At 34.5% G+C, this 16,876-nt stretch overlaps 2 protein-coding genes and 1 long non-coding RNA gene across 5 annotated transcripts in view; 1 reads left to right on the forward strand and 2 right to left on the reverse strand.

Annotated features, from left to right (window-relative positions):
• Nucleotides 1-16,876, reverse strand: part of LOC140750240 (uncharacterized) — a 343,727-nt gene that overhangs the window by 216,821 nt on the left and 110,030 nt on the right. The window lies entirely within an intron of this gene.
• LOC140750246 (uncharacterized) overlaps nucleotides 1-16,876 on the forward strand; it is a 281,508-nt gene that overhangs the window by 146,727 nt on the left and 117,905 nt on the right. For all 3 annotated transcript variants that reach the window (XM_073083681.1, XM_073083682.1, XM_073083683.1), the window contains exon 2: nucleotides 6,893-6,946. In XM_073083681.1, coding sequence (XP_072939782.1) covers nucleotides 6,893-6,946 — 54 coding nt within the window. The remainder of the gene's footprint in view (nucleotides 1-6,892; nucleotides 6,947-16,876) is intronic.
• LOC140750251 (uncharacterized) overlaps nucleotides 14,458-16,876 on the reverse strand; it is an 89,234-nt gene continuing 86,815 nt past the window's right edge. The window contains exon 2 of the long non-coding RNA XR_012103186.1: nucleotides 14,458-14,688. This is a non-coding gene — a long non-coding RNA (uncharacterized LOC140750251). The remainder of the gene's footprint in view (nucleotides 14,689-16,876) is intronic.

Raw genomic sequence — 16,876 nt, forward strand, 5'->3', positions numbered from 1 at the left:
TAAGAATTACACTTACTACTATTTACACTAGATACCTGATTACCGCCTTACCACATAATACCCATCTCGTATATCAGTGATTGCAAGTAGAGGAGATCTTATACTTAATTACTCTACTAGTTACGCATGGGCACATTATCCGATGGTTACGAGAGTGCTATTAGTGTAACGGCATTAGCTGCCGATCGCCTCGTTCCTCATTCCGCCGATATCTAGAAAGATTTCTGCACATATCTTTGAATTATATTCTTTACACATGTATTTTAGTGATCAAACAGAACTTTGATTTCGTATTGATAAATTATGATGAAAAGTATACTATATATAACGTATAAGGTAGAGCTTACGTGCATCAAAATGTCAAATTTACTTTTGACAAAAAAGGGTTGATTAGCAGAAAATAATAATGCCATTAGTGTTAAAAAACAAAGCTTATAAATTTCAAACTTCAAAATAAAATATTTTACAAAATAATTGTTAAACATACGTTACTCTAACTGTTGATCAAAAGTCTTTGATAAACTAATTATTAAACATTAATCTAGAGCATTTAATCTTTATAATACCTCGTCGATAGAAGCAAATCGTACAGTTCTGTGCGCTCATCAAAATATCTATTCAAAGTAGATACTTTAAAAATCTTTTTCAAATAACTTCACCATTTCGCAATGCGTTTCGCTTAAAAGAAAAAAGCAGCGAAAGAAAACCGTATTACACATCTTTTATGCCTTATCTAAAACATCGCAGTAGAATCATTGCGTCGCACTCAAATCAATGAGTTCTATGACTTATCTATAATATGATACTAAATCATGTTTAGCTACCCAACAATGGCACCTGACCTCAGAGGCATTATTCGTATCATTGTCACTAACACTCTATATTTGGCAACTCATCGTTCACGTAGTGAGTCGAATACAAATCGATATTATTGACCTTTGCATCGAGGATCCTACTTCCGATCGGATTATGATTCAGCATCTGTTCTTTCCCCTCTTATTTTGATGATGAATGATTTATGATTAGAGTTCAATATAATCGAGTTTTACGTGTCTCTTTCAATCCATTCATTTCAATCATATTGTATAATTGACCAGTATTGCTATAAATATTCCATTTCTGCAATATCGTATTGCATAGTATTATATCAACAGAATAACTCTCTTTTGCTTTTCTACTAGGTGTTTGCCTGTCTACTCCATGGATACTCCATATTTATATGAGGAGTAAAAGTAAAGAACAATAGAATAAGGCCGACTATATTATCATTCTGATTTGCATGTCTACGATTAGCTATCGCGTAGTTACATCTTTTAGTAACCCATATCTTCTTATACCAATTTACATTGAAGTAGTTTGGTTGAGTAGGGTCCATGACCAACAGAATACACAAAAGAGGGACCTCAAATATCGCAGATATACCTACTTGCATTGGAGCAACCTCATACAGAATCATATGGATATAATTTTACTCAACGGCAATAATATTGAAATGACAGACAAACACTTCAATTTTATATTTGTATAGATGACACTTATAAGCATTGTTTATACCGATTCTGTATATACCTACGACAAATGTGAGTTGCACCCATTTGTCGTAGGTATATACAGAATCATATGGATATAATTTTACTCAACGGCAATAATATTGACATGACAGACAAACACTTCAATTTTATATTTATATAGATGACACCTATAAACATTGTTTGCAAATAATGTAGTCACATAGAAATGTGGGCGGCTAGTTTTTACGATCTGAGGTTCAAGGTCCACGTAATGCGTAGGTTACTCATGATGGATTCTTATTAACGGTGATTGATAGGTACAAAGATGAGAATCTTTGTTTATTTAACGTGGTTATCATGCAAATGTATTGACTCAGGAATCGAGCGCAATATGATTGTGTAATAGAAATTTAAAACATGAAAGAGCATTTTCAAGTAAAAGGGCAAGTAAATAGAATTCGGAGACATCTCTTTTTTTTTCGATGTAGTTACTGTTGATCCTAGCGACCTGAACAGCTTCACCGGGTTTTGGAGGCGAGCCTAAGGCTCAACTGGGACAAGAAGACTATGATTTAGAACGACAGCGTTGAGTATTGCTGTGTTCTGATTTTAAGCGTCGTGTAAGAGAGAGACACAAAACATACCAAATTAGTTGTTAGTCCTTAGGGGTCGAAATGCATCTGTGGCCGACGGTAGGAACGACTCTAATCTAATCTGGGGTTCGTTACAAATGTCCATATACGTCTGCATGCTCATTTGCAACTTCAATATTATAAAAAAACCTAACGATAATTTATGCTGATAGTTACGCAATACTTAAGGCCGATGCACCGTTGGTTTTTCCCCTTATTATTGGTAATAACTGATTGTATATTACGGCTCAAGTGAGTAGTACAAATCTTTTGCAAACTACGATAGTATTAAAATATTCCGAAATATATTCAATGACGAAATTTATTTTGCATCTGTGCATACACCCTGATATGGGAGTACCTGTAAAGCCAGAATTGCATAACTAAGCCGCATTATGATATGAACGATGATGAACAGAGATTACTTTTATTGGAAAAAGTAAAAATAACCTGAGAATCCCAATATGGAGATCTGATAACAAACTAATCCTGTTGATAATATTAGTGGATGTCACTGGGTGTGATGCATATGCTGCCGAATTAATAGCAGATAGGGTAAAGAAGTGTTGGCATAGTGAAATGGAATCCATAGATGTAGTTTGAGCTGGATTTGGGGGAGGGCAAGAGGGGTACTACCTCGGGTTCTCCACAAATGAAGGACCATTATAAAGATGAAAAATATTCAAATTTCAGTGGGTCGCCAACCAAATACAACTCATTAATATAAAATACTTTACTAAAACTATTAATTTTATGTAAATGTGACACCTATTAAACACACTAATGTTTCAATAAAACCAACAATATCTATTCATGGTCTGTTAAGAAACCACAAATTAACCACAATCATACATTTATGTAATTTTCACGTTTAAAACGACATGTGGAATAATTTATCTTGTGTATAATAAAAGAAAGTATATTAATCAAGGTAAATAAATATTGTTTTCACTGTTTTTACCTCTAATTTTAGGCTTGTGTAAAATTGAAAGCACTTTTTTATCTGTCTTAAACATTTTTTTGAGTAATTTAATGGTTAGGTAATTGATAGTTACGTGAGAACTCTTTAGGTAAATGAAAACATTTTTAAATTAGGAATAATCAAATGACTTACAAGTCAATTTCATATAGGTACTTGTATAAATTATTATTATGCCCTTCAAAAATATGATGGTTCCTTTTTTAAAAGTTCCAACGGTTTTTTTATATTCTGAAAAACTATTTAAGCATACAGTTTCTAGCAAATAGGATTTCCTCATATATCTGCAAAAAATATTACCTATTGCTGGTAAAACAAAAACATTAATTTTAATATTAGAGAATAGATAATTGCTATAGAAAATAGATAAAACACAGCGTTTTATTGTCAGCGGTCCCATCTCACCTTTCTATCGAAGCGGTGAAAGATCACGCCGAGATTTTCCCTTGAAAGTTGTTCATAAAGCTTTATGTTTATGGCTTTAGAGATTGCACACTATGCCGTCAAAGAGTATATTGCTAGGCCTGTGCATAAAGTTTAAAAGCGGTAGAATCCTTCGTGAACACTGTGGCACCTTTTCATTATAACAGCAGTGTTAAGTGCTGCCATTTTAGTTCAGTGTGGTAATAAGAAGACATATGCGTTTACGCATTGTAGCGATTAATTTACGTTATCATTCAAAATTAGGGTTTCAGACCTGAGAATGAATGAGATGTGTACTAATTTTGATTTGTTTTGTGTAAGGGACTCTATCAGACCTGTCAGTACCCTTACCATAAGTTTTAAGTTCTGACACAATCCGCTAGGGGCGCTGATTGGAAATTACACAGGAGGTACAGGTCTGTGAGCTCTATCTTAGAGGCTACAACAGAGCAGCCCTTAACCTTACTTTTGTCTTCCCTTTTACGAGGCGTTCCAGCTTCGAGACGTCTTACGCTTCAAACCAGAACACAGCTGCGTTTAACGCTGCTGTTATGAGGCAGAAATAGATGGGACGGTGGTGCTGCCGTCAAATTACAAAGGGTTCTACCACCTTCAAAACCTTCAATAAAACTAGTCGTACTCACTACGCGCTATGAATAAGAGAAGTATCTCACTAATATACGCATTATAATTATGTCGTTATAGTTAAAGCGTGGTTTGTTTATGGTCCGGTTAGTAGTGGATTCCGACGTCAACGAATGCAGAAGGCCGTGCCCAGTTAAGCGTGATGCTGGTCGCTGGTAGCGTGTAGATATAACAACGAAATATGAATAGTTAAGATATAACTTGTTTGTGATAAGCCGTGACCAATATTGTATGGTAGTTATGACTTTTAGTTTTTTTTTTTATGTACTTAATATAGGAGTAGCAGACTAGCATGCAGTCCACCTAATGGTAAGTGGCTACTGCCGCCCATGGACATCTGTAATCAACTCCAAATAGGATTAGATATTCCTACCTGAGGCCACATCGGCCACAGATGCGCCGCTACCCCTGAGGACTAAGCTGGAACGCCTCGAAAAAGTCTGTCTCCCTCACCACACCCTTCAAACCGGAACACAGCAGCGCCTAACACTGCTGTTATTAGGTAAAAATAGGTGTGGCGGTGGTGCCGCCGGAGTCGAACCACAAAGGGTTCTACCACCTTCGAACTTACAGTTCGAAACTTCGAGTTTACAAATTCTCACTTGACGAGCGTGGTGGACTTTCCTAAACGCTTGGCCTCTCCCACTGGGAGGACACCCGTGTCCTGAAATATGGTAATGGGTAACGACACATATAATTTTGAAATAAAAAAAATACTATTATAGTAGAAATACTTCTCTACCCCTCCCCAATACATAAATACGTGTTCCACTCTAAAACTGAGCAAAATGAGAAAAAAATAATATTTCAGGGGTAAATTGCTAAACAATTCGACTTAATAGGTGGGGTTGATTCAATTTTAAGTTAAACATACCAACTAATTAGTTCTTTGGCTCTACCACTTCCCAAAACAAATATGTATTCCGCCGTAAATTGGAGCAGCATAGAGGATGATGAAATCATTATCAGAAAGTGATTTTTTTTAATTATACATTTTCGCGAACTGCATTTAGTTGTATAATAGGCGTACAAGGTGAAGTTCAATTTTAAAGTGATTACTTAATATAATGTCTTGTTTAATACTTGTATGTGACAACCCTATTGCAATATCTAGCTATTAACAGAAACCTAATGGTTAGCGGCGCAAAAAATGACCCTACAATCTCACACTGATCTGCTAATGAGACAGAGCTAAGACGTAGATCCGCTGTTGTTAAATAATTTCCTGAAGCATAAATAAAGTTGTCACTCTATTATCACCACAATTACAGTTTTATATAACATCTACACAATACAAACACCTATGTAAACAGAATAAAAAGTTAAAATAACTTTTTTGTAGTAATCATCTTTCGCAATACAGATTTAATACTTAAAAGAGTTTATCTTTCGGGGTTAGTCCCTATATTTAGATTCATACCAACATGCATGAGGGTGGTAGAATCCTTTGTGGTTCGATTGCAGGCACTGCCGTCATACCTTCTTTGACTAATAACCGCTGTGTTTAGGGATAATGGGGACTTATCCGAGTTGTTCCAATGTAGTGCGCAGGGATGCTATCCCACGTTTCTGTGGTCAATCTTTCAGGTAAGAATCCAGTCCTATCTGAGGTTGATACATAGGTATGTACATACATGGGTGGCAGTCTATCAGGTGTATTTCTTGTTTATTATTTCAATATTATCTTATATATAAAATTCTCGTGTCATAATGTTAGTTACCGTACTCTTCCGAAACGGCTGAACCAATTTTCACCAAACGCTTATATCCAGATTCAGTAGGTCTGAGAATCGGCTACTATCTATTTTTCGTACCACTAAGTGATAAGGGTTTACCCTTAACATATTTTTATTTATATGGCAATTGTGTTGCCATATAAATAAAAACGTTTGCTGGGTCAGCTAGTAACAAAATAAATAAACATCACGGATATGACATACATTTTTGTGAAATAATAAATCTTAAATACAATATCTATAAAGATAGGTATTATAGTAAGGTATTATAGTATTATATTGTAGATAGGTATTAATCTTCACGTTTAAAGATACGATAAAAACGGCATTAGCCGCAGTTATTGACCGTGACCAACTGCTATACCAATTGGTCAGCAGACATGTTTTATGGCGTAGTTGATAGTAAGCAGTCATATTTTCATGTTATCAACGTTACTAGCAATGAATTGCTATAACTTGGCCATGGGGTTAATATGTCTTCTGATAATAAATATAAGTTTTATATATAATAAATATAAGAACTCGTAGTAAGTATATTCAGATATTTTTAAATTATACTATTTTTTAAGTTAACATGAAGTTTTTTACGAAAACATAAGGTATTGTCCGCGTAAAACTGCTAGTCCGCTCTGAATATAGAAATGAATCGCGTCACTATAGCAAATTATATGACTAGGTACACCTGCTTGCAACAACTTCAGAGTGGACAAGCAGTTTGGCGCGGAGTATACATCTGGTATAATCCTAACATTGAAAATATCGAAATTTGTTAGCAGAAAAGTCCAGCCAAAAGAGAGAAAATTCAAAAAGAAAAATGTCTGTAATATTTTGGTTTGATTCAACTTTCTGCAACAAAATATAAATACACAAAAATTTTGCCGTTTGAATAGTTTGTACAACTATGTTCTACAAATTATCGATATTTTAAGTAAAACATTCTGATGTATTAATTTTATTTTGTTTCAGCGATGTCGGCCGATGGGTCGACGACAGATATACATGGGTTGCTCAACGATACTGGTAAGTTTAATCACCTTTCTATACTTTATTCTAGTTTTTATAATTATTATCTCTATACTAAACATTACTTTTAACAAAAAAAACATTTCTTTCTATCCTGTTAATAATAAAAACGTATACAGCGCCATCTATTTTGTATTGTGAGAATTTATTACCCGTGAACGTGTTAGAGTACTAACACTTGATGTAGTTCTCAATGGTGTTAATAGATGGCGCTCTACGGTATTATCTTTTACATGTGCCGATAGATGGCGATAGGTTCGACTTATATCGAGGTAACGTTCTTAAAACTTTCTGTACGTTGCAACAGATGTCGCTAGTAACTACATTTGGACAAAACTTTCAACAGATGGCGCTTGTATGTCCTTTTTACGAAACAATAAGTTGTTTACATATAAATAACAATTAACCATAAGTTCTTGAAAATATATAAAAAATTGGTATTGGGAATTATTTAACAATGGTGAATTCTTATTTATAATATCCATAATTATGGAATATAATCGTATTCGAAAAACATTGGACTTAATTTGAAACGTTTTTGTCCGTGCGGAAAAATACACATAATAATGTAATATTATATTTACCTGTTTAATTTTGTTAATATACCAAGCCAATTAATTTTATATTTGATATGAAATTTGCCTACTGATTTAAAACGACAAAATTATAAACATTTAAGAATAACGTTTATATTTTGATGCTGGATGAATAGAGTCATCATCATCAATATCATCAACCCATTACTGTCCCACTGCTGGGCACGGGCCTCCTCCCAGAATGAGGATTAGGCTATTGTCCACGCGCTGGCCAAGTGCGTATGGGTAGACTTCACATACCTTTGAAATTTTTTTTAAGATTTATGACGTGTTGCAGTATATTTCTGAATAGAGTGAAGAAACCTATAAAACATCGTGTGTAATAATTACATAACAGTGCGGACTCCTGGTGTCACGTGACGTCAATATGTAATTGAATCCTAATCAGATTACCGCATAACATTAAACCATGACTTGATCTTATTGCTCTGGAAAATATTTAAATATATACAATAAGTATATTATTAAAAGTTACTAATAATGCCATATCTAGGGTATTAGAAAGCTGAAGCGACTATAATTTACTTTTTGATATTTTTCATGAAATAGAAGTAAACGTGTTGACAACTGGCGTGGCGGAGCAGTCACCATACCGGTCTGACATGTAAAGGGTTCCGGGTTCGATTTCGACCAGACAGACATCCGTATTGAATTTGAATATCTGTTCTGGGTCTGGGGGTTTGTGTATTTTCCTTTGTAGCAGTTTGATGACTCTGGATAGCCTTCAGCTAGGGCAAGAGGTCTGTCTCTGTAGCTTCGCGACCAGAATAGGGTTACGGTATCCCCTGCCTGTCGTAAGAGGCGACTAAAAAGGGGCTTCCGGGGTTGCAGACGGTGGAAGTGGGAGCACGAACTGCCCGGACAGCAACCCCGGGATGGACGGCGGTATGTGTATTCGCCTATCGTCGATTCGCAGCGCCGAGGACGGCCACCGGGGGGTTTTAGTGCGGTAAGAGTCCCACATAACTCTGTGTCGCTACCACGGCACCGGGTACCATTTGAAGGTTTCCCCATCATTAACAAACAAAAGAGCATGAGGTCTGGAAGATATCTCCGATTCTCATACTATCCGGAACCTCTGGGCTATCCGTTCTTTTGACGAAGGTGGTTTTGGACGCCACGTTTAAAATTTAAAGCTTATCCTTCTCGTCAGTCCATTAATTACCAACAGAGGGCGCTACAGTACAACTGCGGCTTCATTTATAATTAGACTAAACTACCCCTATAACTACGCTTGTTATTGATTATGAATGTTGAGCTACGGTCTTACGATTTAATATTTAACTATCTTGTGACGAAATATGACTATTACATCAAAACAGACGCAGTACGAACAATACCGTATATTGATCGACACTTAATACGTATTACGTTTGTTTAAACACCCATTCATACGTATATGGAACGTAGCAAGTTAATTACGTTGTAACGTAAACGGATGATATCATTGAGTACACGTCAGGTTTTTTTGACAAGTTTTCTCAGTACTGAAAGTATCTATTTGATAGTAAAGAACATTAAGACTGATGGGTAATTCTGGAAAATTAATTTTTGTCTTATAAGTTTCTAGAAATATCGTTACCACCATCTGGTTTGTAATTAGAGTTAAACTTCTGTAAGTCTAATATAAATAAGAATAAATATGCCTGTTCATTTAATATACCACAATTTTCTCGTAAAATATACGACATTCAATTTTCAAAACAGAGCATAGTTCGTGCAAATTCTAAAATATATTAAAAAGAGTTGTGTAAGAATTTCTGAAAGAAAAATTTACATTTAGAAAATCCCTACGAAAATCTTAGGGCTTATTCTGTTTTATTTTTTATTTTATGTACAGAACCTTCATAAATTAGCCCTACACGCACTTGACCTATTTATAATTTACATATGGCCCATATTACTCATCTAGCTTAAAGTGAACCGATGACGTTTTAAGTTTAACTTCAGCATTCGATGGAACCTTAGTCATATCCACGTCACTTAAAATTCAACATTTCCATGAAAATTTCCATCCAAGCGTTTCAAAAGTAGTATTATATTATGTATGTAGGTGTGTGATCAATAACAATACAAACTATTTGACTCTAGAAGTGAGTAACTCAATTAGTTACCGTCAAATAGTATTTTTACGCGATAAGTACCTGTCAACCATTGAAAACTAAACAATAGGTAGGTACTTACTACAATATAGCGTATATCTTAACACATTTTTCCCTGATATTTTCCAATGACTCAGTATAAGTCTTGCATGCAAAAAAGCCGTATTCTTTAACGATACATTTGCCTTAGAGGTAGGTATGAGAAGTGTGAGGTACTGTTGTGTTCTAGATTAGGATGCTATAAAGTAGTAATAATGATACAGCTACCAACCTTAGGCATTCCAGCCAATGACATTTTATACTATAGACAGGTTACACGCCCACTAACTTGAGAGAAAACTCGGTGATAGATCTATGATTCCAGCATAGTCCTCAGGGCGCATCTGTTGTCGACCTCTGGTAGGAATCTCATCTTATTTGGGATTGATTACAAATTTCCATAGTTAGCAATAGCTACTTACTATTAGATGGACTGCATGCTCGTCATTTGGAAAACATTTGTCAGTCGGCGAACATAAAACTGTCGGGCCTACCTAATGTAAACTGGTGATAATAGAAAACGGATACGTAATACGTATTTCTAGGATATTAACGCGATAAACCTATGCAAATGTTTCTAGCAAGTCGACAGTATAAGTGATTATTCATAAACATAAACATCACATGGTCGGAGTCGTGGCAATCTCATCAATATGTAAGACATTTTCCACAATTGTACCTTCCTTATTTCCTTAGCGGGTTCTTATTAGATGTGACTGGCAACAGAATAAATCGTGTCTGTTATTTTTCTCGAGGACGTAAACTTTAAACCTATTAAATTGTAGTTCTTCGTATTTAAAAATATGAAGAACTACAACTTTAATTAAATTTTGAAACTTTTATTATTTTGTAAATCAAATCAAATCAGTTTCACAAGGTGTTTCGTTATGGAGAAGAAGCGGCTAAAGTACTCCATAACACATTTAAAAAAAAATGTTTTTTGCAATGGCAAACTTAACCTAATGGTACATGTGGAGCTGGAGCTGGAGCTACTTTAGACCACACCGTTTTATCACTTAAATAATCATTTAATGTATAGTACGCTTTTTTACATAGCATTTGTTTAACGAAACGTTTAAAGTTTTCTTCTGTGAGATTCAACAGATTAAAGATAGGAACTATAATTATAACATTAATTGTTACTTTTTTAAGTTCTCGGTTTTAACTTTTATACGAGAAAATAAAACAAGTTCGTGGTTAGTTACTTGATTTATCACTAGGTATAGGTAAACCAAATGTAAATAATAAATAATTTACGATATTTACATTATGTACATATTTTGCCTATATTTACCTTATTCCTAAGAACTACCTTGTACCATCATCAGGGCTGACTGGTATACTTTGCCATTAGGTATTAAGTTTGCCTTGTAACCCTTAGTTTAAGGTTAACACGAAATAAAATTAGATACATATGATAATTAACCTGAGATATTTGAAACTAGCGACTCCTAAAGAAAAAGCCTTCATAGTTTACTTCTACCTTATATATAAAATTCTCGTGTCACAATGTTAGTTACCGTACTCCTCCGAAACAGATTTACCAATTTTCACCAAATTTTATATGTTTATTCAGTAGGTTTGAGAACCGGCTACTATCTATTTTTCATACCCCTAAGGGTTCGTACACAAAACTACGATGCGACGTCGCATCGCAAAAATCTGCGAGCTCCCTCGACGCATCGCAAGAACTTGCGAATTGATTCGCATCGCACAGTGGTTGTTGTTGTTGGTCACCCTGAGAGACGCTACGCCGCACGATATCGCATCGCAGCAATTCGCATCGCAATTTTCTGCGTTGCGAATTCGCATCGCGTCGCATCGCAGTTTTGTGTTCGAGCCCTAAGTGATAAGGGTTGTTCATCCTTAGTATTTTTTTTATTTATATGGCAACACAACGTTTGCCGGGTCAGCTAGTATTTGTATAATAAGTATGGGGTTTGCAAGTTGCATTGTGATGGAATTTAGATAAGTCTGTCTCTATTTGGGTCCCGTGACTAGTGCAAATGGTTTGCAGGGGAGTCACTGCCTAGGTCATAACAAAAGGAATATGGGCCCATAAATGGTTCTGTCACAATAAATCTTAGACTGACATTTTTTTTGCTACACTACGAGTAGGTACGAAAAATCACGTAGTATTTATCTATTACATAGATACATATTGTTGCTCTTATATTCTGTAAATATTAACATGTTATTATTTATTATTATGCAACATGTTATTATTTAGGTTTTATCAGCATCTAAGGCATAAATCAGCTTCAGTTTAGACAAATACTTAAGTTGTTCCAGATCAAGTTATTTCCGAGTTTCTGTCTTTAAAATCGATTTAGTTTTCAATAAAAATATTTTTCAAATCATGCTTAACGCGACAACCAACCATTTATGTAGTTTTGTACAAATGGAAATTTACGAATTCTTACATCACAGCTAGATAACAGATCTTATCACTATTGACAGGATTATCGCATTATTGTGTTTCCGACAACTGATTTCTGTATATTTTATTTGCGATTTCTTTATCGGGCGATAGCGGGGATTTGAGTAGATTGCAAATTTGCTTTGTAATATCGTTATCAATAGAGTAGGTACTCAGAAACTGAAATTTGCCATTACGTTACATAAGAAATCGATACTTACTTTTTGTTAGCACTGTTACGCTTTATGAATAAAATACTTATTTACATAACTTTTTACCTGCAATAGAACTAATCATTGTATTCTTATTGAAGTGATATGGAGGAAGGTAGAAAGCATACGTGCAAAGATTCCAGTCTCAGGGGTAATGGCGTAGTAGATTGTAACCTAGTATCTACTAGGTTAGCAACAAAGCGAAATTAACCGTGGAAGCCAAAATATGTATACGCCATGAAAGAACAAAAACGTGTTAAGAAAATATTTTGCGTATTCAGTATTAATCTCAATAGTATCAAATAATACTCTATGGTGCTTTGCAAAAACATTGCTATGTAAATTGGTACCTAATACGTGATCTCAACAACATTTCTTCGGCTAAGGCGACTCTACGATATTTATCCTTATACTGTGGCATAAAGATTTCTTAAGTTTTTGTTGAGCAACGCTCGCTCCTCTGTACTTATTTGCACAATAATATAAAATTAGGTGGATACTTCCATGATCCAATTTAGTCCTTAAGGGTTGCAGCGGATTCATGTCGCATAGGCTTAAAATACTCTCGTGTTCTCATCAGAATAAGAGGAAAGAAGCCCATAGTAATAAGTCAAATATTTTTCTAGTATTCTGTAACTATTGCATAATGCCGTGCATACACAATAAACAATAATAGTCAAGACTCACTATACTACCACGGTTCGCTTATCGTAACTCGTGCGGGCATTTCGAGTAGGTACGTTGTTTTGTATTGCCATGAAACACGTGTAACGTGGGGTGATGTTTTAGAAACAGTTACCAGTTTCCCATTATTATTGTTACTCTAACATCTAACGGTAAGGCAAAATAATCTATGATGCTATTTGATGAGGAATCGAAATAAGACACTTTTATTGCAGAATGAAATGTTTTAACCACAAAATGATTAAGCATTTATAATGAGTAGAATAATATAATAAAATAAGGTTAAAAATAAATAGATCTTGTAATCAATATTTTCTCGGAACAGAAAAAATAATAAAAACACATTGGGTATGTTTTAAAGAAGACGGTAGAACCCTTTGTGGTTCGACTCCGGCAACACCACCGCCACACCTATTTCTGCCTTAATAGCAGTGTTGAGCACTGCTGTATTCTGATTTGAAGGGTGTGGTAAAGGAGACATACTTTTCCGAGGCATTCCATCTTAGTCCTCAGGGGTGGCGGCGCACCTGTGGCAGGCTCCAGGTAGGAATATTTGATCCTATCTGGGTTGTTCACACATGTCCATGGGCGGCAGTAGCCACTCACCATCAGGTGGACTGCATGCTCGTCTACTACTTCCGTATTATAAAAAAGACACATTGTAGCGATATTCAAAAAATAAAAAAAAACACTAAGTAAATTTTATATGTGACATATGGTTTCAGAGACAATATACATTACGTTCATTATATTAAAGTAATATACGAAGAAATTAATGAAGAGCACAGTCATAACAATATGCACCAAAGTAAAGCTAATGAATGCCAAAGTACTTGGATTAAAGTTTAGAGGTCAAGGTATCATAAGATATCGTAACTGCGATTAATGATTTAATCAAAGTCCCCGGCCTATCAGCTGGATAGATGTCTGTCTTGAGTTGATTGACTTTCAACGATATAGCATATATTATAACTATGATATTATGAAGAAGACACTATCTGAACTGTTCTGATAAAGATAACCTCAGACGTTCAATATCTCTTGCTAGATATTTCATATTGCTTGATAAACGACTTGCTACGTGTCTTATATTAGACACTTCCTTTATTGAATCATCTTTTCAGGTACCTTTACCATTTACGTTCTTTAAGACTTCTACATTTCTTAATGAATAATTATTTTCTATACTTCAGTAATTTTTATAAAAATAAAAATAAAATAAAAAATAGTATTTACTTAATTTTCAAAGAAAACATATAACATTTTGAAGCAATTGAATTTATTTTTGTCTACCTGAAGAATTTTAAAGCCAAGCATATAAAAAATAAAAAAATCGGATGAAAAGACTTCAATCATGAATTCGTTAAATTTTAATTAAAGTTACAATATTTACCATATTTGAGTTAATCAGGGTACTAAAATACAAAGTTAACATAACTTAATAGCACTGCTTAAGTCTACTAAGTAGATTGTATTTTTAACTAATGAGAAATAAGAACGAAATGAAAACAATCTTGACGAAAGGAAAAATACTCCAGGTTTCATAAGTGTAGGTGTCAAACGACCACTGCAGTGACTATATTACTGACGTCTTCCCCGTCAGTTGCATAACGAGACCAATGGACTGCCATTACGACGTAATATCAGGCCAATTGAGGTGACGAGGGGTGACGAAGCCGTGAAAAATCTGGAAAGTGGAAACAAAGATGATGTAATATTTCACGTCACGAAGTTGTAGATTGAACGGGTAGTATTAGTAAGGTAGCTAAAGATTATGCTGTCTACTAATGTCTAATAATGTGTCTGGTTGAAGAGTAACCTTTTGGAGCCTCCCAACTATTTCCAAGTAGGAGAAGTGGATTGTAATATTGAATCCTAACTAAAAGATATAGCAAATAATGTTGAAGTAGTATATGTAGATGGTGTGTAGTCACTGCACATCATAGGCATCTGTGATCACTCGCAAGTAAAATTGAAATCTTATCTCAGGTCGGTCACAGATATACGAATTGCTACCCTTGAGGACTGAGTGAGAATACATTGTGTCGTTCTCTACCACGACCTTCAAAGCAGAAAGCAAATAACTATCGCCCGGGTTAAACTGTAAATACATACGTTGTATATCAATATATTTACTGATTGTTTATATAACGTATATACATAGTTTTGGTCCAATCAATTACATGCAATGAAATGGCAATTCAAGTGACAAGGTGACTAAGGTGATTGATTGAGACGTGGAAAACTACGTTGGAAATTATTGTACAAGGTTATTTTAAAAACATTTCAGTATTATCCAATTTTTTGTACTTGATTAAGCATGAATACAAACTTTACCCAAATAACCATCAACCCTTAAGAATTTAATAAAGCACATGCATTCAAAAATTAAATATGGGTGGCGGTTTAATCAGATATTATTCAGTATTTAGGTTTTATTTTACTTGGGTTTTCTTCAATGGAAATAAGAGTCGAATTCATAAGTTTTGAAGAGCTGAAAAGCAAAATACTAGTAAATCCAATGAAACGTCACTCGAAAATACATATTAAGATATTCAAGTCTAAAAACTATACGTATCTATGCTTAAGGTAGATTATAGTAATCGAAATACTGAATGTTTGATCCATCTTACTATCATCCATTTGGTAAATGAATTTCCTTCGGTTATTTCCATTTTGTCCAGATTGAATAACCGGGTGGCATATTATCTAGTGTTGTACCGCGTAGTGTTGTACCCGGTGGCACGCTCCGGTTCCGCCACCGACACCGTTTGTGGTCGACCGGTAATCGTATAACGGCGCCAGGCAGCCATTGACATTACTGTCTACGATTACTTCATATTCATTACTGTCTTACTTCACATTTAACCTTAGAACACACAAATGATGTAGAAGGTGCCAGTAATGACCAAACCGCATCATGCAAGAATTTTGTTTTGATTTTTCAAGAAGTAAAATTATTTGAATATAGTGTTAGGGCTAATTTATACGATACTAAAAACTTTTTATATAAAGAATCCTAAGATAAAATTAGTAATAGTATTGAGACGGTGTGATGGACCGTCATCTAAATCCTTCTCCTTCTAAGAGGCCATTCATCCTTGGGAAAATAATTGCTTAATGATGAATAAGTAAAAACCTAAGATCGGTATCATAATTGAACTGTTAAGGAATAACTAACATCATAAATATTTAGTATTCTTAAAGTTAATAGCGAAATATGAATGAAACACTGACGTTACACTAATGTTCTTGTCAAAGATGACAGGGAAATAATTATAATTGTTCACGATACATAAAACGTGAGTAGGTAGGTACATATAAGTGAAAACCTATAGAAATAAACTTAAGGAAAACTTTAATGTTATCATCTTTTATCGAGGGTCAGAGTCACACCCACTCACATCATTAAAATAACCAATTACTGTAATAAGCCAAATGAAATTTACGATACACTTTCTATGAGGAGGAAAATACTCTTTCGCCTAAATAGAAAAAACCTAATTCAACCAAGTTTAATAAATATTTTCTTCATACATTTTTTGCTTTATGAAGTGATTATGAATAAAAATATTTTTCAAATGCCTATTGTTAATAATACCCGTCTCTCTAGAAATACACCTTTTTGCAAATATAATGATGATTTTATACTACTAAAGTAAACAACATACTACATTTGTACCTATAGTTTATATTAAAGATCAATATTTTTTGTACGTAATCATGAGCTAAACCATTGTTGTCCCTCTGTTAGCCTCTGATATCTTCGTAGAATAATATCCACTACTATACCAATACCAGTACTAAGTAGGGGTGAGCTTTACTAGGTAAAATGTAATACCTGTTACACCTGTTCCTGTTACAATAAAATAACA

The sequence above is a fragment of the Epargyreus clarus genome, unplaced genomic scaffold (assembly GCF_041222505.1).
Source record: "Epargyreus clarus isolate Ecla_fem2 unplaced genomic scaffold, WU_Ecla_fem_2.2 ptg000019l, whole genome shotgun sequence".
In the NCBI taxonomy this organism is placed as follows: Eukaryota; Metazoa; Arthropoda; class Insecta; order Lepidoptera; family Hesperiidae; genus Epargyreus; species Epargyreus clarus.